Raw genomic sequence first — 27,617 nt, 5'->3', positions numbered from 1 at the left:
AACCAGCCCCGTGCTGGTCTTCACTCTCCTCAACCAGTCCGTGCTGGTCTTCACTCTCCACAACCAGTCAGTGCTGGTCTTCACTCCCCACAAACCAGTCCGTGCTGGTCTTCACTCTCCACAACCAGTCCGTGCTGGTCTTCACTCTCCACAACCAGTCCGTGCTGGTCTTCACTCTCCTCAACCAGTCCGTGCTGGTCTTCACTCTCCACAACCAGTCCGTGCTGGTCTTCACTCTCCTCAACCAGTCCGTGCTGGGGTTCACTCCCCACAACCAGTCCGTGCTGGTCTTCACTCTCCACAACCAGTCCGTGCTGGTCTTCACTCCCCACAACCAGTCCGTGCTGGTCTTCACTCTCCACAACCAGCCCGTGCTGGTCTTCACTCCCCACAACCAGCCCGTGCTGGTCTTCACTCTCCACAACCAGCCCGTGCTGGTCTTCACTCTCCACAACCAGCCCCGTGCTGGTCTTCACTCTCCACAACCAGTCCGTGCTGGGGTTCACTTCCCACAACCAGTCCGTGCTGGGGTTCACTTCCCACAACCAGCCCCGTGCTGGTCTTCACTCCCCACAACCAGTCCGTGCTGGTCTTCACTCTCCACATAGGCAGTATCCATAATCACATATACCCACCTCTTCCCATATCGCTTTATATTCATTTTATAGTAAGATGCATTGACGAAAAGTGGAGATGTGATGCTAATCCTATTAAAAACCTTCACCAAGTTCAGAATTAAAGCACTTTAGACTCCTCCAAACTACAGGGAGCACGCGGAGGTGATTAGTTGGATAGAGTGCAAATCATTGGACCGTTGCTTACTGAGGTTATATAAATATAACAAACATGAATTGGGGTTGAACTCATTATAACAGATGAGAGTCCAGGGTGATTTAAGAATACAAGAAATGGGAGTGAGAGAAGTCCATAAGCTCATCAATGTTGCTCCACAATGTAATACAATCAAGGCTGATCTTGGCTTCAATCCATTTTCCCGCCAACTCCCCAGATCCATTCATTCTCCCAAGACACCAAATTCTATCTTTCCCAGCGTTAAGTATATTCAATGATGTCACAGCCATAACCACCTGGGGGGTAAAGGATTCCAAAGATTCACAACATTTTGAGTAAAGACATTTCTCCTCAACTCAGTCCTAAATAACAGCCCCCCACCACCCCATCCTGAGACTGGGCCCCCTGTAATCTAGATTCCCCAACCAGCAGAAACAATCTCTCAGCATCTAACCTATCAAGTATCTTCATAATCTTCAGTGAGATCACATTCTTATAAACTCCAGAGAACATAGACCCAAATTACTCAGCATCTCATCATAGGACAACCGTCTCAGCCCAGGGACCAATCTAATGAACTTTCACTGTATTGCCATCAATGCAAGTATATCATTCCTTAAATATGGAGACCAAAAATGCATAGTATTTCAGGTGTGATCTCATCAAACGACTGTAGCAAGACTTTTATTATTGGTGCTCAATAAAGACCAACATGCCTTTTGCTTTCCTAATTGCTTGCTGTACTTGTATGTTAACTTTGTGTGTGTGGTTGTGTGTGTGTGTATATTATATATATATATATATATATATATATACATACATACCGAAGTGTCTATACATTTCTTAGTTCATCCATGGGATGTGGTTGTTGCTGGTAAGGCCAGAATTTGTTACCCATCCCAAATTGTCCTGATATAAATTGCCATTTTAGAGGGCAGTGAAAAGTCAACCACATTGCTGTGGATCTGGAGTCACATGTAGGCCAGACCAGGTAAGGGTGGCAGATCAAAATAGATAAGTCCCCGGGACCTGATGGGATTTATCCTAGGATTCTATGGGAGGCCAGGGAAGAGATTGCTGGACCTTTGGCTTTGATTTTTATGTCATCATTGGCTACAGGAATAGTGCCAGAGGACTGGAGGTCAGCAAATGTGGTCCCTTTGTTCTAAAAGGGGAGCAGAGACAACCCCGGCAACTATAGACCGGTGAGCCTCACGTCTGTAGTGGGTAAAGTCTTGGAGGGGATTATAAGGGACAAGATTTATAATCATCTAGATAGGAATAATATGATCAGGGATAGTCAGCATGGCTTTGTGAAGGGTAGGTCATGCCTCACAAACCTTATTGAGTTCTTTGAGAAGGTGACTGAACAGGTAGACGAGGGTAGAGCAGTTGATGTGGTGTATATGGATTTCAGCAAAGCGTTTGATAAGGTTCCCCACGGTAGGCTATTGCAAAAAATACGGAGGCTGGGGATTGAGGGTGATTTAGAGATGTGGATCAGAAATTGGCTAGCTGAAAGAAGACAGAGGGTGGTGGTTGATGGGAAATGTTCAGAATGGAGTACAGTCACAAGTGGAGTACCACAAGGATCTGTTCTGGGGCCGTTGCTGTTTGTCATTTTTATCAATGACCTAGAGGAAGGCGCAGAAGGGTGGGTGAGTAAATTTGCAGACGATACTAAAGTCGGTGGTGTTGTCGATAGTGTGGAAGGATGTAGCAGGTTACAGAGGGATATAGATAAGCTGCAGAGCTGGGCTGAGAGGTGGCAAATGGAGTTTAATGTAGAGAAGTGTGAGGTGATTCACTTTGGAAGGAATAACAGGAATGCGGAATATTTGGCTAATGGTAAAGTTCTTGGAAGTGTGGATGAGCAGAGGGATCTAGGTGTCCATGTACATAGATCCCTGAAAGTTGCCACCCAGGTTGATAGGGTTGTGAAGAAGGCCTATGGAGTGTTGGCCTTTATTGGTAGAGGGATTGAGTTCCGGAGTCGGGAGGTCATGTTGCAGCTGTACAGAACTCTGGTCCGGCCGCATTTGGAGTATTGCGTACAGTTCTGGTCACCGCATTATAGGAAGGACGTGGAGGCTTTGGAGCGGGTGCAGAGGAGATTTACCAGGATGTTGCCTGGTATGGAGGGAAAATCTTATGAGGAAAGGCTGACGGACTTGAGGTTGTTTTCGTTGGAGAAGAAGGTTAAGAGGAGACTTAATAGAGGCATACAAAATGATCAGGGGGTTGGATAGGGTGGACAGTGAGAGCCTTCTCCCGCGGATGGAAATGGCTGGCACGAGGGGACATAGCTTTAAACTGAGGGGTAATAGATATAGGACAGAGGTCAGAGGTAGGTTCTTTACGCAAAGAGTAGTGAGGCCGTGGAATGCCCTACCTGCTACAGTAGTGAACTCGCCAACATTGAGGGCATTTAAAAGTTTATTGGATAAACATATGGATGATAATGGCATAGTGTAGGTTAGATGGCTTTTGTTTCGGTGCAACATCGTGGGCCGAAGGGCCTGTACTGCGCTGTATTGTTCTATGTTCTATGTTCTATGTTCACCCTCAAGGACATTAATGTAACAAATTCTAGCCTTGCCAGCAACATCCACTCCCATGGAAGAATTAAAAAAATGGTGAATGTTCGTTGTACTCCTTTTATGGCCAGTATAAACTGTAGACAACTCTACTGCAATTCTTCAAGGATTTGACTAGTAGAGTTGATGAGGGGGACCAAGTGGATGTGGTTTATTTGAACTTTTAGAAGACTTTTGACAATATCCCACATAAGAGATTAGCATGTAAAATTAAAGCACTTGGAATTGGGGGGATTGTATTGAGATTGGTAGAGAACTGGTTGGCAGGAAATAGAGAGTAGGAATAAACAGGCCTTTTTCCAAATGACAGGAGGCGACTAGAGGGATAAGGCAAGCATGCTGGGACCCAACTATTCACAATATATATATTAATGATTTAGATGAGGGAACTAAATTCAATTTCTCCAAATTTGCAGATGACTCAAAGTTGGGTGGGAGAGTGAGCTGTGAGGAGGATGCAGAGATACTTCAGTGTGATTTGGACAAGTTGAGCGAGTTGGCAAATGAATGGCAGATGTAGCATACTGTGGATAAATGTGAGTTTATTCACTTTGGTAGCAAAAACAGGAAAGCAGTTCAGGCCAAAACATTGTATGTTTCCAAAGAGTTAGATTTATCTCTTGTGGCAAAAGTGATCAAAGAATATTGGGGGGGGGGGGGGGGGGGGGGGGGGGGGGAGCAGTGGGACGTGGATGATCAGCCATGATCATAATGAATGGCAGAGCAGGCCTGAAGGGCTGAATGGCCTACTTTCTGCTCCTATTTTCTATCCTTCCTTATTTAAAGAAACCAAAACAGCCCACAATACCCCAGGTGCGGTCTCACCAAGGTTCCACAAATGCAGCAAAACTCCTTTACTCAAATCCTCTGCAATAAAGGCTAACATATCATTTGCCTTCCTAATTGCTTGCTGAACATGCATGTTAGTTTTCAGTGACTTATGAACAAGGTCACCTAATTCTCTCCTCATTTAAGAAGTACTCTTCCTGCATTTCCGTTTTTTCGACCAAAGAGAATAACCTCCCGTTTATCCACATTACATTGCATCATGTTCTTGCCCATTCACTGGGCTGTCTAAATCTCCATGAAACCTCTTTGCACAGTCCTCACAACTCACCTTCCACCTTGTTCTGTTAGCAGCACATTTGAAAATATTACATTTGGTTGCTACATCCAAATCATTGACATAGATGGTGAACAGCTGGGGTCTCAAGCACTGCTCCTAATGTTGCCCCACCGATCACAACTTGCTAATATGAGAATGATCCATTTATTCCTACTCCCTATTTTCTGTCCGTTAACTAATCCTCAATCCATGCCAATATATTTCCCCTAATCCCATGTGTACTCATTTTGTTTACTCAGCTCTTGCACGTGACTTATCGAAAGCCCTCTGCAAATCCAAATAAATCACATCAACTGATTCCCTCAGGTTTCCACCCTTTTGCTAACTTTATAAACCTCTTCCTTTAATCTGTTAGAATCCTTAACTTCTCTTGTTAGCCATGCATCACATTTCCTGCTGGCTATGTGTGTCTTAAAGAAATGTAAATTTGTTGCAAACCGTGTATTAATTAGAATCATAGACTCCCTACAGTGCAGGAGGCTGCTCGGCCCACCTAGACCGCACCGCCAATTTGAAAGAGCACCCTACCTAGGCCCTCTCCCCTGCCCTAACCCTGCAACCCTATTTAACCTTTGGAGGGCAATTTAGCATGGCCAATCCACCCAACCTCCACATCTTTGGACTGTGGAAGGAAACCGGAGGATCCGGAGGAAACCCACTTAGACACGGGGAGAAACTGCAAACTCCAAACAGACAGTCACCCAAGGTCGGAATTGAACCTGGGTTCCTGGCGCTGTGAAGCAGCAGTGCTGGGCACTGCACAACCCTATTCATTGAAAGCTAACCATTTCCCGCCTACCATCGTACCATTTAATGTGGTTCTCCAGCCAAACTGCCCCTCGTATCTTTGTTCTTTGTAGTTTCCTTTGTTTAGATTAAAGATCCTTGCTTCGGATTGAACGCCACTTATTAACCCCACTTCACCTGGATTCAAAGAACAAAGAAAAGTACAGCACAGGAACAGGCTCTTCCGCCCTCCAAGCCTGTGCCGACCATGCTGCCCGTCTAAACTAAAATCTTCTGCACTTCCAGGGTCCGTATCCCTCTATTCCCATCCTATTCATGTATTTGTCAAGATGCCCTTTAAATCTCACTATCGTCCCTGCTTCCACCACCTCCTCCGGCAGCGAGTTCCAGGCACCCACTACCCTCTGTGTAAAAAACTTGCCTCGTACATGTCCTCTCAACCTTGCCCCTCACACCGTAAATCTATGACCCCTCTGCCCTGGGAAAAAGCCTCTGACTATCCACTGTGTCTATGCCCCTCATAATTTTGTAGACCTCTATCAGGTCGCCCCTCAACCTCAGTCGTTCCAGTGAGAACAAACCGAGTTTATTCAACCTCTCATTTATGATACTTGGCAGAAGAATACAACAAAGTCAAACACAACTCAGTACTCCCAACAGGAATGGCTTATCAACAGCAGCAGTGGGAAAGAAAACCTCAGTTAGAACCTGCATTGGCATTTAAAAGTTTTTCCCCAAACTAAATTAATGAAGTCGGAATGTGCGCCTATATAGATCTTAGACTTTCAAGCCACCATGTGCCCTTCTGTGCCTTGCTTACAGCAGTCGGTGACTGGACACACAGCCCGAGGCTTTAGTTGATTCTGGCACTGATGGTGAAAGGAGAACGCATTCATTTGGTCCTGTCCAGAACACAGGTTTATGTGACTGTAAAACAAAACTAGAGTTGGAGAAAGAATGGGAGCCAGCATTAATTCCTGATGGACCCATGAGCACAGACCCTGGATCCTCCCTCTGTCCCAGAGACAGGTTATTGGGATCTGCAGTTAAGGGGCCCAGCATCATGTCAAGTTTACACCTTGTTGGTCATCTATTTTTTTTCTTCTTTTTTAAAAATTTAGAGTACCCAATTAATTTTTTCCAATTAAGGGGCAATTTAGCGTGTTGATTCCACCTACCTTGCACATCTTTGGGTTGTGGGGGCGAAACCCACGCAAACACGGGGAGAATTTGCAAACTCCACTCGGACAGTGACCCAGAGCCGGGATCGAACCTGGGATCTCGGCGCCGTGAGACTGCAGTGCTACCCACTGCGCCAGCGTGCTGCCCTGTTGGTCATTTATTTTAAAATTACATTGAGAAAGTATGATTGACAGCCAGGAGAGGGAAGGAAATTGATTGCCACACAACAGGAAACTCACAGAAAACACAACTTGTACTTGACCGGATATTTCCAGCTTGGGAAAAGAGAACTCAGGAAATTCCATTATTTTTCAACGGTAGCGTTTTTGGAAACACGGTAACCCATTTGTGCACAGCAAGCTCCCAGAAATTACAAAATAATCTATTTTAGGGCTTGATTGCAGGATAAAGATTGGCCTGTGGACACCAGAGAGCAATCCTCTTGCTCTTTGTAGAAACAGCCTCTTGGCTTTCCTTTTACATCCATATGAGTGAGCAGGCAATCTGAGTGAGCAGGCAATCTGAGTGAGCAGGCAATCTGAGTGAGCAGGCAATCTGAGTGAGCAGGCAATCTGAGTGAGCAGGCAATCTGAGTGAGCAGGCAATCTGAGTGAGCAGGCAATCTGAGTGAGCAGGCAATCTGAGTGAGCAGGCACGGTCTCGGTTGAACATCTCTGTTGAAAGAGGACACCCTGCACTCTTCAGTTCTGCAATGAATTAAGATTTTTTTTCCACAGGATGTGGGTTTCACTGGCTAAGCCAGCATTTGTTTCCATTTTTAATTTTTAACACCTCGTGAAGGTGTTACCAGCCTAGAATTTGTGCTCAGGTCTTTAGAGTGAGGCTTGAACCCACAACCTTTTGACTCTGAGGCGAGAGTGCTACTCAGTGAGTCACAGCTGACTCAACAAGCTGTACTTAGCTTGATTCTCATTCAGGGAATAATACAGAGTTGCCTGTTAAACAGGAAAAATATTGTTAACAAAAAGGGAGCTTAAATCTTTCTCCCCTCTTCCCAAAGAATCTCATCTTTTCTTTTGAACACTAGATAAGGAAGCTGTAGGGATATTGGTTTTGAAAGACTAGCTCGTGAAAGAGGCAGGAATTTTATGCTGTACGTTTATAATTGTGAACAACAAAAATTTCTCCCCAACCCCCACTCTAAAATTCTCACTTCTAACCAGACTCAGCTGTAAATTACCACGTATACAAGTCAGCGCCCCTCCCCCCCCACATCCTCTTTCCCCCCCCGAAATATACCCCAGCCAGCCAGACAACCAATTCTCTGCATCTTCCAGACAGGACAGAATTAGTCACAGGGCATTCTTTAGCCACATTGTAATTCCCTCAATGGTGCCTGGTTTACTAGGGCCTTACTCTTCAGACGCAAGTCACAGAGGAGCCGCCGGTGTGTGTGTCTGTATTTGGTTCAAGATAGCTAATTGATAAGAATCAACCTCCAATATGGGTGCACTCGCCCAGCTTGTCGTCAACTGTTAACCATCAATAAACCATCAACAGAATGATTTCTTACGCAAAGCTTTAAAACCCAACATCATTAACATTCAGAAACAAAGATGCTGAAAGTCTTTTTCAACTGGTTGACACTTCGCAGGGCCACCAGCATCCTTCATTTGAAGAAAGGAAGATCTGCCACTCTCAAACAGATCCCTGATCCGGAAGCAGGCAATAGCCACAATGATGCCTCTGCAGTTGAATAACCAGTCAACATTGAGCATCAAGGCTCATTGGTGTCAGGTGGGGGAGGAGCAGCGCTGGATGGTAGAAGGGGCGGCGGTGAATAGGGGGAAAGGGCAGTGCGGGGGAGATGGTGCCTAGAAGGGGGGGGGAATGCTGCTGGTGGCGATAGAAGGCGAGATGGTAAAATGTCGGATCAGCCATGATCCTGCTGAATGACAGAGCAGGCTCGAGGGGCCGAATGTCCTGTTCCTATTTCTTATGGTCTCAAGTCCCATTCCCCATAGTCTAACAGTAATTCAGTGACTTTGCCTGCCAGCTCCCCGCTGGGAAATAAATGCTTGCTCAACCAGAATAAGTAGTACAAAAGCCATTCTACCTCCATAATACTGTTGAGAATTAGCAACAGCTCATTTTATCTGAACTATGGTAGAGGTATTCAGTCCACACCAGTATCATCAGAAGCATAGCTCAACAGCAAAACTTACGTGGAATCTAACTTTGTTCCGTCCATCAGTGTTGCATTGTAGTGATATTTAACATAGTCTCCTTTCTTGCTCCGGATGGTGCAGTTACTGGGTTTGTGGTAGGTCTTGATCTCAATTTCATCGGATGGGTTGTGGACATCTATCATTTGGATATGGAAAACTAGGACAGCAGAGCCTGGGATGGTTCCACCTATGTCAAATATGAAAAGGCAGGTCAGAGCAACACTGGTTAATGTCTGGGAGAAAATCAACTCAGCACAAAATTCTGGGCGTCTGCAAATTCAGGTCAAGAATCGAATCACCTCTTTAAAAATAACAGATTATCGATTCAAAGTGGTGAAAGTGCATACGTCAAAGAGACGGGAACTCAGCACAAAAAGCTGGAGCAATTATACTTTTACCAGTTTATGGATTATGTAAAGTGCACACTTATATAATTACAGATGCAAATGACATTGATTTTTCACTTTAACAAGATTGCATTCGCAAAGTAAGGAATCTAATTCAAGGGTCTCCAAGAAAGAAGTTTATATCTTTAACTAAAATTCATTACTGAAAAAAAGAGACATGTTGAAACTTTTTATCTTGCACTCATCAGGACACTACACAAGAAGAGTGGTGGGTGTGTGGAATGCACTGCCAACAGAGGTGGTGGAGTCAGTCATTTGGGACATTTAAGCGACTCTTAGACAGACACATGGACAGCAGTAAATTGAAGGGGTGTAGGTTAGGTTGATCTTAGATTAGGATAAATGGTCGGCACAACATCGTGGGCTGAAGGGCCTGAACTGTGTTGTACTGTTCTATGTTCTAAGCCCAGTGTAAAACAGAATAGAATCTCGACAGTAAAGAAAGAGACCATTCGGCCCATCAAGTCTGCACCTTCCTTTTAGAACATAGAACGATACAGCGCAGTACAGGCCCTTCGGCCCACGATGTTGCACCGACATGGGAAGTCAAAAAACAAAAGCCATCTAACCTACACTATGCCATTATCATCCATATACTTATCCAATAAACTTTTAAATGCCCTCAATGTTGGCGAGTTCACTACTATTGCAGGTAGGGCATTCCACGGCCTCACCACTCTTTGCATAAAGAACCTACCCCTCTGACCTCTGTCCTATATCTATTACCCCTCAGCTAAAGGCTATGTCCCCTCGTGCTAGCCATTTCCATCTGCGGGAGAAGGCTCTCGCTGTCCACCCCATCTAACCCTCTGATCATTTTGTATGCCTCTATTAAGTCTCCTCTTAACCTTCTTCTCTCCAACGAAAACAACCTCAAGTCCATCAGCCTTTCCTCATAAGATTTTCCCTCCATACCAGGCAACATCCTGGTAAATCTCCTCTACACCCGTTCCAAAGCTTCCACGTCCTTCCTATAATGAGGTGACCAGAACTGTACGCAATACTCCAAATGCGGCCGTACCAGAGTTTTGTACAGCTGCAACATGACCTCATGACTCCGGAACTCAATCCCTCTACCAATAAAGGCCAACAAACCATAGGCCTTCTTCACAACCCTATCAACCTGGGTGGCAACTTTCAGGGATCTATGTACATGGACACCGAGATCCCTCTGCTCATCCACACTTCCAAGAATTTTACCATTAGCCAAATATTCCGCATTCCTGTTATTCCTTCCAAAGTGAATCACCTCACACTTCTCTACATTAAACTCCATTTGCCACCTCTCAGCCCAGCTCTGCAGCTTATCTATATCCCTCTGTAACCTGCAACATCCTTCCGCACTGTCGACAACACCACCGACTTTAGTGTCGTCTGCAAATTTACTCACCCACCCTTCTGCGCCCTCCTCTAGGTCATTTATAAAAATGACCAACAGCAACGGCCCCAGAACAGATCCTTGTGGTACGCCACTTGTAACTGAACTCCATTCTGAACATTTCCCATCAACCACCACCCTCTGTCTTCTTTCAGCTAGCCAATTTCTGATCCACATCTCTAAATAACCCTCAATCCCAGCCTCCGTATTTTCTGCAATAGCCTACCGTGGGGAACCTTATCAAACGCTTTACTGAAATCCATATACACATCAACTGCTCTACCCTAGTCTACCTGTTCAGTCACCTTCTCAAAGAACTCGATAAGGTTTGTGAGGCATGACCTACCCTTCACAAAGCCATGCTGACTAGCCCTAATCATATTATTCCTATCTAGATGATTATAAATCTTGTCTCTTATAATCCCCTCCAAGACTTTACCCACAACAGACGTGAGGCTCACCAGTCTATAGTTGCCGGGGTTGTCTCTACTCCCCTTCTTGAACAAAGGGACCACATTTGCTATCCTCCAGTCCTCTGGCACTATTCCTGTAGCCAATGATGACATAAAAATCAAAGCCAAAGGCTCAGCAATCTCTTCCCTGGCTTCCCAGAGAATCCTAGGATAAATCCCATCAGGTCCCGGGGACTTATCTATTTTCAGCCTGTCCAGAATTGCCAACACCTCTTCCCTACGTACCTCAATGCCATCTATTCTAATAGCCTGGGTCTCAGCATTCTCCTCCACAACATTATCTTTTTCCTGAGTGAATACTGACGAAAAATATTCATTTAGTATCTCGCCCATCTCTTCAGACTCCACACACAACTTCCCATCCCTGTCCTTGACTGGCCCTACTCTTACCCTAGTCATTCTTTTATTCCTGACATACCTATAGAAAGCTTTTGGGTTTTCCTTGATCCTACCTACCAAATACTTCTCATGTCCCCTCCTTGCTCGTCTTAGCTCTCTCTTTAGATCCTTCCTCGCTACCTTGTAACTATCAAGCGCCCCAACTGAAACTTCACACCTCACCTTCACATAGGCCTCCTTCTTCCTCTTCACAAAGAGATTCCACTTCTTTGGTAAACCACGGTTCCCTCGCTCAACGCCTTCCTCCCTGCCTGACCGGTACGTACTTATCAAGAACACGCAGTAGCTGTTCCTTGAACAAGCTCCACATATCCAGTGTGCCCAACACTTGCAGCCTACTTCTCCAACCTACCCCTCCCAAGTCATGTTTAATGGCATCATAATTGCCCTTCCCCCAGCTATAACTCTTTGAAAGACCATTCGTCCTAGGCCGTATAACCTCACCCTCAGGGTCAATATAGCATGCCCAACCCACCTAACCTGCACATCTTTGGACTGTGGGAGGAAACCGGACCACCCAGAGGAAACCCATGCAGACATGGGGAGAACGTGCAAACTCCACACAGTCACCCAAGGTGGGAATCGAACCCGTGTCCCTGGCGCTGTGGTGCAGCAATGCTAACAACTGTGCCATCTGATGGGTATTCGTAACGACACCAGTAAATTGAAGATACCAGCATTGCCTGATGGTTAAAAAGGCTCACCCTGTATCAGCATAAGCAACATAAACAGCAGGGTTCGGAGATGCAACATTTGGCAATCAACAAGGTTGACTAAGTGATACTTAGACCGGGCTGAGCCATAAAGCGCTCCGGATGTCGATTTTAATACTTTGGGAGTGCCTAAGCAGGGGTCACGGACCCAAAGAAGAAAGAAAACAAGTAGGGAAAGGCAATTTGAACTACCTTGTGGAAGGTGCCCAGTGACAAATGGCTGCTGGAAGGACCCTTTTGTGTCAAAGCGGGTTACGATATGTGAGAGATTGTTGAAATTGAGCAGGTGATATTGGGATAGTCAAGGATCATTCCCGGGGAAAAGAAAGACACGGGTGTTGGTGTGTGTTATGGGTTTTACAAGAAGGCAGTGTGGGTATTGGTGCCCCGGGTGTGCCTTAAATGAACAGAAGTGTTGGAGGGAGATGGACAAGTTAAAGTCTCTACTCTCAGTCCAAAGGGGAATGATGTGCGCTTTTGGGTACCGGGAGATGAATGAGGATGATGGAAATAAAGATCGGGGAAATGTGACACATGGGTTTTTCCAAAAAGCTAAATTAACAATTTGAAACAGTTTGAATCACTGCATTCTGAAAGCACATTTGAAACAAGACGTCCGATTCTGGGAAATGATTGGTTTTATTGCATACAAGGTTAAAGGTATTTTTCAGGCTTTGATTAACTCATTCAGAACTGCTGGCAGCTCAGTAGAAAAGGAAAGCTTTGTTTTTCCTGTGTGTTAGTGTCGGTGTGATTTTCCTTCTCTGTGAGTTTGTATCTAGTGCCTGTGTGATTGAGTTTACCCTCTGTGGTTTAAAATTGTTTGTTTATTGTGTTCTGTAGTTGTATTTTGAATTTGATCAAGTGAGAAGAATAAGCTGTGATAAAATGATAGAGGAGTTGTTAAAGCAATTGCTTTGTTCTGGTGGGAGAGTGGGAATTCTGGGGCAATAAAATGGGTTGTTTCAAAAGCTATCTGCGGCTGTGAAAAGATTATTAAACTTACCTTTATGTATAATTCTTGAGAATTTACCGTTGAATTTTAATTAGTTTTCAAATAAAGAAGACTGTCTTAATCCATTTCATTTGTTTTCTCTGAATATTCTAAATCAGTTCTAATTATTAATATTGAATGAGAGCAAAATGTTGTGGAGAAGCTCCAATGAATGAGTGTGTGTTTAATAATGCATTTGTGTGGATTTTCTTTGTTGTGCTGCTAGCTTTAATGTTTTATTTTCCAGATTTTATGACTTTGCAATAGTAGTTTGAATACAGAGTTTAAAATCAAATGGTAGCTGAGTTGGATTAAAAGTGTAATTTGAAACAAGGTAAATGCTTCAAATTCCTTAATCGTGGATATGATTGCTGGTCACAATCACTTCTCAAGATATAGATATTTATATGTATATTTGTGTGTGTGGGAGCACTCAGGGAAAAAAAAACCACACAGACGAGGGGAGAACGTGCAGACTCTACGCAGTGACCCAAGCGGGAATTGAACCCTGGCACTGTGAAGCAACAGTACTAACGACTGTGCTAACCTGCTGCCCCCGTGCTAAATAAATGTCTTTCTTAGGAACTCCTTGGACTCCCCTTTGCCATTTACTTCACCCACTTAACCTTTGGTCACGAAGGGGCAATTTAGCATGGCCAATCCACCCTAACCTGCACATCTTTGGGCTGTAGGAGGAAAGCGGAACACCCGAGGAAACCCACACAGACACGGGGAGAAAATGCAAACTCCACACAGAGTCTCCCAAGGCTGGAATTGAATCGAGGTCCCTGGAGCTGTGATGCCGCAGCACGGTAGCACAAGCGGATAGCACTGTGGCTTCACAGAGCCAGGGTCCCCGTGCCTGCGTGGGTTTTCTCCGGGTGCTCCGGTTTCCTCCCACAGTCCAAAGATGTGCAGGTTAGGTGGATTGGCCATGCTAAATTACCCATAGTGTCCAAAAAAGATTAGGAGGAGTTATTGGGTTCCAGGGATGGGGTGGAAGTGAGGGCTGAAGTGGGTTGGCGCAGACTCGATGGGCCGAATGGCCTCCTTCTGCACTGTATGTTCTAACCACTGTGCCACCGTGTTGCCCCTTTATTTCACTATTACATTTCCTCAATTTAAAATCAGAAATTCAGAAGGAGTAATACAATTACACAGACACCAACTTACTTATCCCTTCTTCACCATATCCCAGGTGAGGTGGGATCATAATTGTTCTTTTCTCGCCAACACACACGCCCAGTAATCCTTCCTCCATCCCTGCAATAACATAGCCCTTCCCTATGTATGTGTTGTAAGTGTGATTCCGGGAATAGCTGAAAAAGAAATCAAACATTTGAGGACATGGCAATTTTCTCGTTTCAGACTTCTCCAAAGAAAAGAGAACAACATTGAAAATAGCAGGAGGGCCTTCGTCATTGCTCCGCCATTCATTATGATCGTCGCGTTCAATACCCTGATCCCGCTATACAGTATTCTGGGTTTTATTAATAGGGGCACTGTTTTGTTATGCTCTTGTCGTAACATAAGCTGCTTCCTTGATGTGCACTCTGACAAAGAAAGGTTCAGACTTGGAGATAGCTTTAACACGTTTATTAAACTATTAACAATTCTCTGACTTGGATTCAACGCTACTGTTAATCCTGCTATAGCTACTCAGACTGACGAACCAGTCTGCTACAATCCACGTGGTGGGAGAGATGTTCAATCAACCCTGTGTCTGTACTCACTGAGTGTCTCCACTAGAAAGAGCCTGAGCATGAGTGATGTGTCCTTTTATATGGGTTGGTGTAATGCCCTCCTGTGATAGTGTCACCTGTGTGTGTATCGTGACTGCCCATTGGTCGTGTCCTTTCTTACTGACCTATTGGTTGACTGTCTGTGTGTATTGTCTCTGGTGTTCCCTCTAGTGTCTAGCTAGGTGTAGTGTATGTACATTAACCCTTTGTGTACTTAGTGATGTAGATCACCACATCCCCCATTTTTTCATGTTACATATTTTCTGTACAGTGTTAAAGAAAATTGAACAAACTAGGTAGATGAGTGATACTCTGTACAAGCGATCATTAAACAATGAGTCCAAATCATATGCATGAGTCCAAAGTTCATGAATTATTATGGTTGAGTGGCTTTCTTGTTTGGTTGGTGAGTTGGTGATGTTGATGGTGGCATTGCATTGTAAACGCCATCAGTGTCTCTGTGCTGAAGGAACCAAGAAGTGGTCAAACCACTTCGTTGTCGGATTTGGACTCTTTTTTTCTTGCGTTGCTTGTGGTGGTAATTCTTGATGGCATCTGTCCTGAAAGCCAGGTTGCCGGTTGGTAGTGCAGCAAACGTGAATTGGTAAGATGCATCGTCCTGCCATGGCATGTCATTGTACTGAGCTGAGCAGTAACAGTGTCCCTCATTTGCAGTTGTACCATGTTGTTCCAGTCGTAATTCCATTGGTGTTGTTTTTGTCGCGCTCGTTGTCGACGTTGTTGCCTTTGGTACGCTTCTTGCTATTGTCTTTGATGTTGTTGTGGTGGTTGGTTTTGTTGCCGTGTTTGCTGCGCTCAAGGACCACACTCTGTGATAATACGAGTCCTTCACACAGTTACTCGTGTCAGCGTGATTTGTGGCATCTGCTGTCTCCTTGAGCGTGCCGTGTTGAATCAGCTTTGGCTTGTCGATGCTCCCCGTCTGGAGTCTGGTCTGTTTCACCAGAGTCAGTTTTGGCTTGTGGATGCTCCCCGTCTGGAGTCATGTCCGGCTTACTTTTTAGCTTGTGGATGCTCCCCATCTGGAGTCTGGTCTGTTTCTCCTGAGTCAGTTTTGGCTTGTGGATGCTCCCCATCTGGAGTCTGGTCTGTTTCACCTGCGTCAGTTTTGGCTTGTGGATGCTCCCCATCTGGAGTCTGGTCTGTTTCTCCTGAGTCAGTTTTGGCTTGTGGATGCTCCCCGTCTGGAGTCTGGTCTGTTTCACCTGCGTCAGTTTTGGCTTGTCGATGCTCCCCGTCTGGAGTCATTGCAGGTTCACTTGAGTCAGCTGAGGTTTCTTGATGCTCCCCATCCGGAGTGATTTCAGGGTCACTTGAATCTTCTGAAGTTTCGTTGTGCTCCCAATCCGGAGTCAAAACATTCAGGAATGCATATGCTTGTGGAGAGGCTCGAGCGAATGAGGTTTGAAGTAACGTGGTGTCACCGGAGTCACCAGCAGTCTCACTGTGATTGTCGAGTGCCTCGGTACATTCTAGCTTAGGTCTGTCACGTTGCATATCTGGTAGGGGAAGAGGGATGCCGTCGTCACCTGTCTCACATACATTGGGTAGAGCCTCAGTGTGTTCTTGTCCTTCACTTGAGCTGGGTAGACTGTCAGAGTCTTCTTCTTGTTCACTGGAGGGTGGTAGACTGTCATAGTCTGCTTGCTGTACACTTGAGCATGGCAGACTGTCATAGTCTTTCTGTTGTTCACTTGAGCGTGGCAGACTTGCATTGTCTGCTGCTAGTTGCTCAGAGGAGGTTGCTAGACCTTCATGGTCTTGTTCATGCAAGGACTGCACTTTGGAGTCTTGCATTGCTTCTATCGTGGAGGCTGTCCACGAGCTCGCTGTGGAGGCTTGTGTCACTTCCTCTGTGGATTCTTGCAGCGTTCCTTGTGTGGAATCGTGCATTGGTCTCTCTGTGGAAACTGTCATCACTTCTTGTTCATGCACGGACTGCGCTCTGGAGCCTTGCGTTGCTTCTATCGTGGAGTCTGTCCACGAGCTTGCTGTGGAGGCTTTCATCGCTTTCTGTGTGGAGGCTGGGACCCTTCGCAGTGCATGGCCCACTCTCTGTGTGGAGTCGGAGACCCTTCACGGTGCGTGGACCACTCTCTGTGAGGCAGCAGGCCGCTCTCTGTGGGCTTGTACCACTCTCTGTCTCTTGGTGTCAGGCCGCAGCATAATCCTGCACTCCCGAGTCGGGATGTCATATCTGCTGGGCTGAATATCCTCAAATCCGAAGAACTCGTCGTCGGGGTCGTCAATGTACAACAGGTCTAGTTGCGGTTCGGATTTGGCACTGGGGTAGCCACCTCCCAAGGTGAAAGCTTCGTCTGAGTCGTTGTCTTCCAAGACCATATCACGTTTTGTGTCGGAGCTGGCGTTGGGCTCGCGATGTCCAAAGAAGAATTCAAGGTCTGAGTCATAGTCTTCAAGGACTGTACCATCTCTTTGGGCGGTGCTTACTGCTTGTTGCAGGGTTCTGCGGAGGTTACTTTCAGCTACTGGTCGAATTTCAGGCACTGCTGTCGTTCCAGGTGAAAGAGTCTGGTTTTGAGGCGTTAATTTTCCCCCCCGTGTTTTGGGACATTTCTCCTTTAAGTGGGCGTGGTCCGGGCCTCTGATTTCACGACGCGTGTGTCGTAGTGCGTAGGAAGCGATTGCGAATGTGCAGATCGCTGTTCCTTTACTTGGGGCCTTTTTCGCAATTGCGTATGTGCGGCTTCTCGCGCATGCGTAAATGGACCTTCCCGTTCTGTGCGCTCTTCGCGCAACTGCGCACGTGCAGCACCTTTTCCAAGATGGCTGCAATTCAAAACTGCCATTCGTTGCTGCAAGCCTACCTCGCGGTGAGTTTTGGCGCCTCTTTTACCTTTTCTTCTTGTATGTTCCTCGCAGAATTGTTGAAATTTGTCCAGGACTGCCTGGAAATCACTCTTGTTTTGCCCCTTTGAGTATTTGAAGGTCTGGAAGATTTCAGCTGCTTCTGGACCCGCGATGGTAAGTAGAAGCTTTATTTTCTCTGCATCCGCCAAGCCATCTAGGTCGGACGCGACCAGGTAGATCTCGAATCTCTGCCTGAACCAACACCAGTTTTCACAGAGATTGCCTTCGTACATCAGCTGCTGTGGAACCGGAATCTCGAACATCATTTTGCCTGGCTGCTGTTGCTGGTTGTCACTGTTTGCTGAGTTTTAACTATATGGATTGAAACAGTTCACTCCTGGAACCATGTTTTGTTCTGCTCTTGTCGTAGCATAAGCTGCTTCCTTGATGTGCACTCTGACAAAGGAAGGTTCAGACTTGGAGATAACTTTAACACGTTTATTAAACTATGAACAATTCTCCTACTTGGATTTGACGCTACTGTTAATCCTGCTATAGCTACTCAGACTGACGAACCAGTCTGCTACAATCCACGTGCTGGGAGTGATATTCAATCAACCCTGTGTCTGTACTCACTGAGTGTCTCCACTGGAAAGAGCCTGAGCATGTGCGATGTGTCCTTATATATGGGTTGGTGTAATGCCCTCCTGTGGTAGTGTCACCTCTGTGTGTCTCGTGAATGCCCATTGATCGTGTCCTATCTTACCGACCTATTGGTTGACTGTGTGTCATGTCTCTGGTGTTCCCTCTAGTGTCTAGCTAGGTATAGTGTATGTACATTAACCCTTTGTGTACACAGTGATGTATATCACCACACAGAGCACAAGAGCAAGGTTATGCTGATCCTGTACAGCACACTAATTCAACCTCAGCTGGAGTAGTGTGTACAGTTTGGGTGCCACATTGTAGTAAGGATGTGAATGCATTCAAGAGAATGCAGAAAGAGGTTTACAAAAATGGTTCCAGGGGTGAGCTACTTCAGTTGTGAGGATAGATTGAAGAAGTTAGGAATGCTCTCCTTGGAGAGAAGACTATGAGGAGATTTGATAGAGATGTTTAAAATCATGAGGGGGCTGGACAGAATAGATATGGTGAAACTGTTCCCACTCGTAGAAGGATTAAGAACGAGAGGGCACAGGTTTAAAGTGATTTGTAAAGGAAGCAAGTGCAATGTGAGAAAAAAACTTTCACTGTGTATTTGGGGTCTGGAATACAGCTGGAAGTGTGGTGAAGGGAGGTTCAATCAAGGCTTTAAAGAGGGCATTCGATGATTATTTGGATAGAAATAATGCGCAGGGTACAGGGAAAAGGCAAGGGAATGGCACGAAGTCATGACGCTCATTTGGAGAGCTAATGCAGACGCAATGAGCCAATCACCTCCTTCTGCACCGTAACACTTCTGTGAACTAGAATAGGGTAACACGCCACACAGAGGAAACCCAAACATGTTCAGATTCCCCTCCATGTGACACATGAACCTGGTTCAGGTATTCGTCAGAGGCAATATCCTGGGAGTTTCCTAGTCCTTGTCATGGTGTGGACCATCACCATAAAGTTTAAGGAGAAGACCCACGATCACCTTCTCATGGCAGTACAGACGCAGCCATGTCTATGCACAGCCGCAGAACTAATGACAATAAAGGCCACAAAGCTGTGAGATAACTGGAAGTCAACATCAATGAGAATGAAGCTTAAAGATACCTTGAGTCAAACAAAGTGCCGTCCATTAGAGTGCCATTGTAATGATATCTCACAAAATCTCCCACTTTTGTTTTCCGGGAACAGGGATCAGGAACAAATTCCCGTTCAATGGCAATGCTGTCTTTAGGATTGTGGAAATCCACCAAAGTTACATGAAAGACTAAAGTGGCTTGTGAGGCAACATCCTTCCCTGTAATATTAAAGGAGAAAACACAAGTTAGCTAAGGACAAACAACAACATCTAGCAACACCTACTTGCACTGTTCTTCAAATCATTTGCAAGGCGTACACTCAGTTAGTAAAGCTCCCATCCCAAATTTCCTGTATTTTACACCAGTGTTGGTTACTTCATCTGTTGCTAATGCACAGAAACTTTACAAAGTAAAGCAGTTTCCAACAATTCTTCAGTAAAGTATGTTCACAGGGCAAGGAGAAAGCAGAGTTCATTCCTTCCCCAGAAGCTCTTGCCTCCCCCACTTTAATCCACCAATGCTATTCTATTAAACCAGGAGTTGTATTTTCATTTGTTCATTAGGTGGCAATGGATCAGCGTTCTCAATGCGGCACCCATCAGTATCAGGCCTTTAGCTAGGGAACCCAATGATCCTCCTCACAAAGCAAATTCAACAAGTTTGCACTGGTATCACTGAATCAAGAAACCGCCAGCAGTATGAAAACCTGTGGCTCCCATCCCATTGGACCCGCACTTTACATCCTGCAACTCAATGCTGAGGGGCTATCTGCAGCCAGGACACTCCTGGTTAGGGACCTTCGCTCCACAACAATAATCCACTTCCTCCATCATCTCAAATCCTGCGCAACGTCTCACACATCCAGCATAGACCCTCCCTGCTCCATATTTGACTCCTGATCTTCATTAACGTAAAGCGGCAATGGTTTGCAACACACAAAAAGCCAAAGAACAAAGAAGAATGCAGCACAGGAACAGGCTCTTCGGCCCTCCAAGCCTATACTGGTCATGATACCAATCTTTGCCAAAACACTCAGCAATTGGGAGAAATACAGCAAGATATTGGAACAAAGTGTTATAATGAAATGGGGCAGCACGGTGGCGCAGTAGGTTAGCATTGCTGCCTCACGGCGCTGAGGTACCAGGTTCGATCCTGGCTCTGGGTCACTGTCCGTGTGGAGTTTGCACATTCTCCCTGTGTTTGCGTGGGTTTCGCCCCCACAACCCAAAGATGTGCAGGGTAGGTGGATTGGCCACACTAAATTGCCCCTTAATTGGAAAAAAATGAATTGGGTATTCTAAATTTTGGGCAGCACGGTAGCATAGCGGTTAGTGCAATTGCTTCACAGCTCCAGGGTCCCAGGTTCGATTCCCGGCTGGGTCACTGTCTGTGCGGAGTCTGCACGTTCTCCCCGTGTGTGCGTGGGTTTCCTCCGGGTGGTCCGGTTTCCTCCCACAGTCCAAAGATGTGCAGGTTAGGTGGATTGGCCATGCTAAATTGCCCTTAGTGTCCAAAATTGCCCTTAGTGTTGGTTGAGTGGGGTTACTGGGTTATGGGGATAGGGTGGTGTGGGTTTGGGTAGGGTGCTCTTTCCAAGAGCCGGTGCAGACTCGATGGGCCGAATGGCCTCCTTCTGCACTGTAAATTCTATGAAATTCTATGATACTATGTTAAAATATCGCCACACATTCATAGCAGCATTGGAACAGGAGTAGGCCATTCAATCCCTCAAGCCTGTCCCGTCATAAATGATATCACGGCTGATCTGTGACCTGACTCTATATTCCTGCCCATATCCCTTAATATCTTTGCTTAATAAAAATCTATCTATCTCAGATTCAAAATGAACTGTTCTAGCTTCAACTGCTGTTTGTGGGAGAGTTCCAAATCTCTACCACCCTTTCAGTGAAGACGTTCTTGCTAACATCTCTCCCGAATGGCTTAGCCCTAATTTTTAGACTATGTCCCCCTAGTTTTAGAATCTCCAACCAATGAAAATAGTTCATCTTTATCTACCCTGTCTCTCCCTGTTAATATCTTGAATACTTCAAACAGATTACCCCTTAACCGTCTAAATTCTAGCGAAACCAGGTTGAATTTGAGTAATCTCTCCTCGTAACTCAACCCCTGTAATCCAGGTATCATTTTTGTAAACCTACGTCGCCCTCCCTCCAAGGCCAAAATATCCTTCCTTGGGTGTGGTGCCAAGAACGGCTCACAGTGACTCCAAGTGGGGTCTAACCAGAGCTTTGTACAGCTGCAGCATAATTCCTGTGTCTTTAAATTCCAATCGTCTAGATATAAAGGCTGGCATTCCATTAGCCTTTTTGATCATTTTCTGCACTTCCTAGAATTTTCAGGATCCATGCACCTGAACCCCCAAGTCTCTTTGGACATCCACTGCACCTAACCTATTTCCATTTATAGATAGTATTCTGCTTTTTCCTTTTTCTGTTCCAACATGGATAACTTCACACTCGCTTACATTAAATTCCATCTGCCACAATTCTTCCCCTTCACCTAGTCTGTCAATATCTCCTTGCAATTTTTGCTATCATCTAGGCTGCCTACAATGACACCTAACTTTGTATCACTTGCAAATTTGGATATATGACTTGCTATGCCTTAGTCCAACTCATTAATGAATAATTGAGGGCCCAACACAGATCCCTGTGGTACACCATGACAGTCACCTGTCAAGCAGCCACCAGAATTTTCCCAAGGGGATACCGTGCTGTGTATATACTTGCCTGGAAGAGAAGTCTGCCTTCCCACTCCAACAATATCAGTCCTCCAGTGACCCAGATGTGACAGACCAACTGACTGAATGCCTGGACAGTGTCCTCCAGGCCAGATTGGAAGAGATGACAAACCGGAACTTCACACTCTAGTCAGAAATGTTGGAGAATCCTTCACCAACTCAAAGCAGCCCTGCAGCCATTAACGCCAAGCCACCCATCTGCAAATACCAATCGGGTAGCAAGTTTTCGCCTTCACATGGGGAAAATCACTGCTGGAAAAAAGTGAAGAAGCAAACCCAGAGAGAGTGAAAACTCTTCCACAGGCAGCACAACTCCCGATCGGAAACCCAGCACCACTCCCGAGTTGGACAAAGTTCGACAAACCGTCAAGCTGGGCACTGCTGCTGGTTATGACAATATCCTCCCCGAGTTCCTAAATCACCTTGGCCCTCAGGCCTGCTGCTGGTTGACCCAATTCTTTTCAAGGATCAAATGAGGGGAAAAACTGCCAAAACCTTGGCACATGTCTAAAATCAACAGCTTCCCAGAACCAGGCAAAGAATCAAAATTACCATCAAACTACCGGCCAATATCCCTGAAATTAGTATGCTTCAATGTAGTAGAGCACCTAATCCTACAGCAGATTTAATCAGAAACGGAGAACCAAGTGGATTTTTATGACAATGGTTTCAAATTTCACCATTTGCCGTGGTGGGATTTGGACCTGGGTGCCCAGATTCTGCCCTGGGTCTCTAGATTACTAGTCCAGTGACAATACGCTATGGCACTGCCGCCCCCACAATTAACTTTGATGAGTAACAGGCTCACCAACTAAACCATGGGTAGGAATTCAGACAGATTCTGCCCCGAGCTGATATGCAACATATTTCAATCAGTCGGTCAACCGAGCTACAATTTTACTGGTAGTCTTACCATCTCCTTTGTCTCCATAGCCCAGGAATGGTGGCATAGTGATCGTCCTCTTCTCTCCCATGCACATACCCAGCAGCCCCTCATCCATGCCTGCGATCAACCAGCCAATTCCAATATAGGTGTCATAGGTTTGCTGCTGAGTGTGGCTGTAAGGACATGACAAATAGCAGTGAGCAAGGGGCTGTTCAAACGACAGCTTTCGCAAATCAACACTGGAAAGATTAATAATCAAATAACAATGCATGGAGAGCAAGTGAAAAATGAAATGAAATTCTCATACCTGGAGTCAAAGAGGGTACCGTCCAGGAGAGTGCCATTGTAGTGGTAACGGACAAAATCAGATACCTGCACTGTGCGACTGCAGTTTCCAGGTTTAGAGTGAACATCGATTTTCACTTTATCTTCAGGGTTCCAGATATCGAGCATCAATACGTCAAAAAACAAGGTGGCACCAGGTGGGATTATATCAGCTGTACATTAAAAATATCAGAAATCATGTGGAGTATTACATTCAATTCTGGGCACTAAACTCTGTAAGGATAAAATACCCTTAAGAGGGTAGAGTACAGATTCACCAGGATGATACTAGGATATAAAGGGGTAAATTACAAGAACATGTTGCATATGCTGGGCTTGTATTCCCTTGAGTATAGGAACCTGAAGGGTTATCTGATCAAGGTGTATACAATGTCCGAAGAATTTGTGAGGGCAGATACGAAGGAGCTAGTTCCCCTGGGTGGTGAGTCCAGAACGAAGGGGATATTCATTTTAAAGTGAGAGCCAGGTTATTCAGGGAAGCACAGTGTCACACAAAGGGTAATCAAAACCTGAAATGCACTCCAGCAAAAAGCCACAAACTGGGGCCAATTGGAGCTCTCAAGCATCAATCAGGGGAAGTGGACTAAAGGTGGTGAAGTACAGCTCAGCCATGATTTTGTTGAATGGCGGAACAAATTTGAGGGGCTGACTGGTCTCCTGTTCTAAAGGAGGTAGATTTCTTTAAGAATCAAAACAAGGACTACTTCAATTACTAAATAAAGACAAAGATAAGGACATCAGCCAGAATCTTTCTTACACATTCCTTCTTCGCCATAGGCCAGGTGAGGTGGCACTTTTATAAAACGTCTTTCATTCACACACATCCCAATCAGAGCTTTATCCATCCCAGCAATCAGTCGCCCTTTACCCACAAACACATTGTAAGTGGAGCCACGATCATAGCTGAAAGAGAGTGATAGAGTCAGTGAAACACCTCAATTGTAACAACAGATTTCAAAATGTTATACAACCCGACACAATTACAGAGATTAAACACTGGAGTAAAGATGCACTGTGACTAAAAACTGGGGGGGGGAGGGGGTCATTCTGTCAGCACAGAAGCGGTCTAACCCTTTATTTTATCCGGATGTACATTTCATATTTGTTTTCTCTTGGGTTACGTGGGGGTTCTAGATTGGTGTTTTGTGAAGAAGATTGGATTGGATTTGTTTATTGTCACGTGTACCGAGGTACAGTGAAAAGTATTTTTCTGCGAGCAGCTCAACAGATCATTAAGTACATGAGAAGGGAATAAAAGAAAAGACATAATAGGGCAACACAACATATACAATGCAACTACAAAAGCACTGGCATCGGATGAAGCATACAGGGTGTAGTGTTAATGAGGTCAGTCCATAAGAGGATCATTTAGGAGTCTGGTGACAGTGGGGAAGCTGTTATTGAGTCTGTTTGTGCGTGTTCTCAGACTTCTGTATCTCCTGCCCAATGGAAGAAGTTGGAAGAGTGAGTAAGCCGGGTGGGAGGGATCTTTGATTATGCTGCCCACTTTCCCCAGGCAGCGGGAGGTGTAGATGGAGTCAATGGATGGGAGGCAGGTTTGTGTGATGGACTGGGCGGTGTTCACGACTCTGAAGTTTCTTGCGGTCCTGGGCCGAGCAGTTGCCATACCAGGCAGTGATGCAGCCCGATAGGATGTTTTCTATGGTGCATCTGTAAAAGTTGGCAAGGGTTAATGTGGACATGCCGAGTTTCCTTAGTTTCCTGAGGAAGTATAGGCGCTGTTGTGCTTTCTTGGTGGTAGCGTTGACGTGGGTGGACCAGGACAGATTTTTGGAGATGTGCACCCCTAGGAATTTGAAACTGCTAATCATCTCCACCTCGGCCCCGTTGATGCTGACAGGGGTGTGTACAGTACTTTGCTTCCTGAAGTCAATTACCAGCTCTTTCGTTTTGCTGGCATTGAGGGAGAGATCGTTGTCGCTACACCACTCCACCAGGTTCTCTATCTCCCTCCTGTATTCGGACTCGTCGTTATTCGAGATCCGGCCCACTATGGTTGTATCGTCAGCAAACTTGTAGATGGAGTTGGAACCAAGTTTTGCCACGCAGTCGTGTGTGTACAGGGAGTAGAGTAGGGGGCTAAGTACGCTGCCTTGCGGGGCGCCGGTGTTGAGGACTATTGTGGAGGAGGTGCTGTTGTTCATTCTTACTGATTGTGGTCTGTTGGTCAGAAAATCGAGGATCCAGTTGCAGAGTGGGGAACCAAGTCCTAAATTTTGGAGCTTTGATACGAGCTTGGCTGGAATTATGGTGTTGAAGGCGGAGCTGTAGTCAATAAATAGGAGTCTAATGTAGGAGTCCTTGTTTTCGAGATGCTCTCGGGATGAGTGTAGGGCCAGGGAAATGGTGTCTGATGTGGACAGGTTGCAGCGGTATGCGAATTGCAGTGGATCAAGGCATTCTGGGAGTATGGAGGTGATGCGCTTCATGATCAACCTCTCAAAGCACTTCATTATGACTGAAGTCAGGACCACTGGTCGGTAGTCATTGAGGCACGTTGCCTGGTTCTTCTTTGTACCGGTATGATGGTGGTCTTCTTGAAGCAGGTGGGGACCTTGGAGTGGAGTAGGGACAGGTTAAAGATGTCCGCGAATACCTCTGCCAGCTGGTCCGCGCCTTCCGAGGGTTCATTTTCAGGAAGGCCAATCTGACTTTGGAAGCTGTGATGGTGGGTATGAGTGAATTATGGGCTGCTGGGGCACTCGACTGGGGATTGTTGGTTACCTGCTCGAACCGAGCATAGAATGCATTGAGTTCATTGTGGAGCTGAGATAAATAGTAAAAATCCTCGTTTGTTGGGCGGTCGGAGGGATCTGGGGTGGGGCCCAGCTCGCAGTGGCGTTGCTGATCAGGCTCTCGTTTCGGCAGTGCTGTATATATCCAGATGATGGCCGCCATTGAAAATGTTGTCTTGGTTGAAGACCTTGTAGCTGCAGTGCAGGTCGTTACAGCTCACTTTGAAGAACTGTGGGGTACTTTTAGGAGAATGGTGGAAGCGCATGAGGGTTCTTGCACTCGAAAGAGCACTTTCCCTGCTGAGGGCCCGCCTTCGTGGTGCCAAGATTCTGCTGTATGGTGTGTCGTTTATCCTGACGTGATCAGGAGGTAGGGCCCGGGCAGGTGCGGCCGTGGGTCCAGACCCTGGTGAGAGGAGCGTTCCGAATTGAGGTTGAGAATTGGCTCCCATGTTTCGGTAACCTTGGTTTGGAGGCTGGGTGCATCAGATTCAATAAAGCACAACAAATCCGATCTTCGAGGCCGTGGATGACTGGTCCTATATTGTCCTATTCTCGATGCCATGTGGGGTTGGAGGTGGTTGCACGGGTTGAGCCGGCCCCCCACCCCCGGCCAGGGCCTAGTGATGGTGCTGCATGCTTCCATGGTGGGAATCCTTGAGAGATCTTGAAACGTACTCACTGGCTTATCCTTTACCTCCTCATGCAATTTGGATGGTGTCTTTATCCTGCAATTCTTCTATAATCCTGGACGTTAGTCCCTCATGATTATGTTGTTGATTTTTTATCATTGTCCATTCTCCTACAAGGTAGTCCGTGATTTGAGCACGAGGATGTCCGAGGATATCCAATTGTTGTGTCTTGAGAGGTTCTTCTTCTTGGGTTAGGGTCCCATCTTCTTAGTATAAGTGGGATGGTGTACTGCCCCAGATGGGATGGCAGAGGCATGGGTTTGGCTGAGGTGCAGATTTGTGCATGTGCTGGGGGACCTGGGGAGACAGCTTCCTGTGTGTCAGGATGTGTTGGGCTATGGCAGATGCAGCACTGTGGCTATCACCCCTAAAAGGGCTTGGAATGTCCCTTCTCAAGGGTGACTGTTGGAGGGGGGGGGCATCCAGGAAGTTAGGGTTTTACTTCTTCATGGGGATGAGCCAAGCCGTATGCTTGATGGACATCCTGTTGCCCAGCCCTGGGAGGGAGCCTTTCTGGTGGATTGATTGACCTGTTCTCCTCTTCACTGTTGGCTGTTCAGTGTGTGCCAGGGAAATAGGGAACCTGGGATGGGTGTTGATCCCTTGTTATCCTGTGGGTTAGTTGTGGTAGTTTTAGCTTTTTCTTCCTTTTTTGGGTGCCTCGAAAGGTTTAATCATAATCCGAACACATGGCTGCCGGTTCTCTGTGCGTAATAATATAGAATGACGTTGGTTCTGCACTGGTCCTTAGTTTGGGGTGAAGTTGTGTTGTGTGGTAACATCCCACAGAATGGAGTTTTCGCCTATTATCTTTGCTTTTACAAGGGTGAGTTTATAAACTCCATGCTTGGCTCCTACATGGATGTTGATGGA

The 27,617-nt window shown here is 45.9% G+C and overlaps 1 protein-coding gene across 1 annotated transcript in view; it reads right to left on the bottom strand.

The window, feature by feature from the left end:
* The window catches only part of fkbp9 (FKBP prolyl isomerase 9), a 40,951-nt gene that overhangs the window by 12,574 nt on the left and 760 nt on the right, over window positions 1-27,617 (bottom strand). The window contains exons 2-7 of the mRNA XM_072466848.1: window positions 24,054-24,199; window positions 23,259-23,448; window positions 22,979-23,124; window positions 19,333-19,522; window positions 14,171-14,316; window positions 8,631-8,820 (exon numbers count right to left, since the gene is read on the bottom strand). Coding sequence (XP_072322949.1) covers window positions 8,631-8,820; window positions 14,171-14,316; window positions 19,333-19,522; window positions 22,979-23,124; window positions 23,259-23,448; window positions 24,054-24,199 — 1,008 coding nt within the window. The remainder of the gene's footprint in view (window positions 1-8,630; window positions 8,821-14,170; window positions 14,317-19,332; window positions 19,523-22,978; window positions 23,125-23,258; window positions 23,449-24,053; window positions 24,200-27,617) is intronic.

The sequence above is a fragment of the Scyliorhinus torazame genome, chromosome 11 (assembly GCF_047496885.1).
Source record: "Scyliorhinus torazame isolate Kashiwa2021f chromosome 11, sScyTor2.1, whole genome shotgun sequence".
NCBI lineage: Eukaryota > Metazoa > Chordata > Chondrichthyes > Carcharhiniformes > Scyliorhinidae > Scyliorhinus > Scyliorhinus torazame.
Note: the sequence above shows the minus strand (reverse complement) of the source record. Positions and strands in the feature narration are given on the sequence as shown.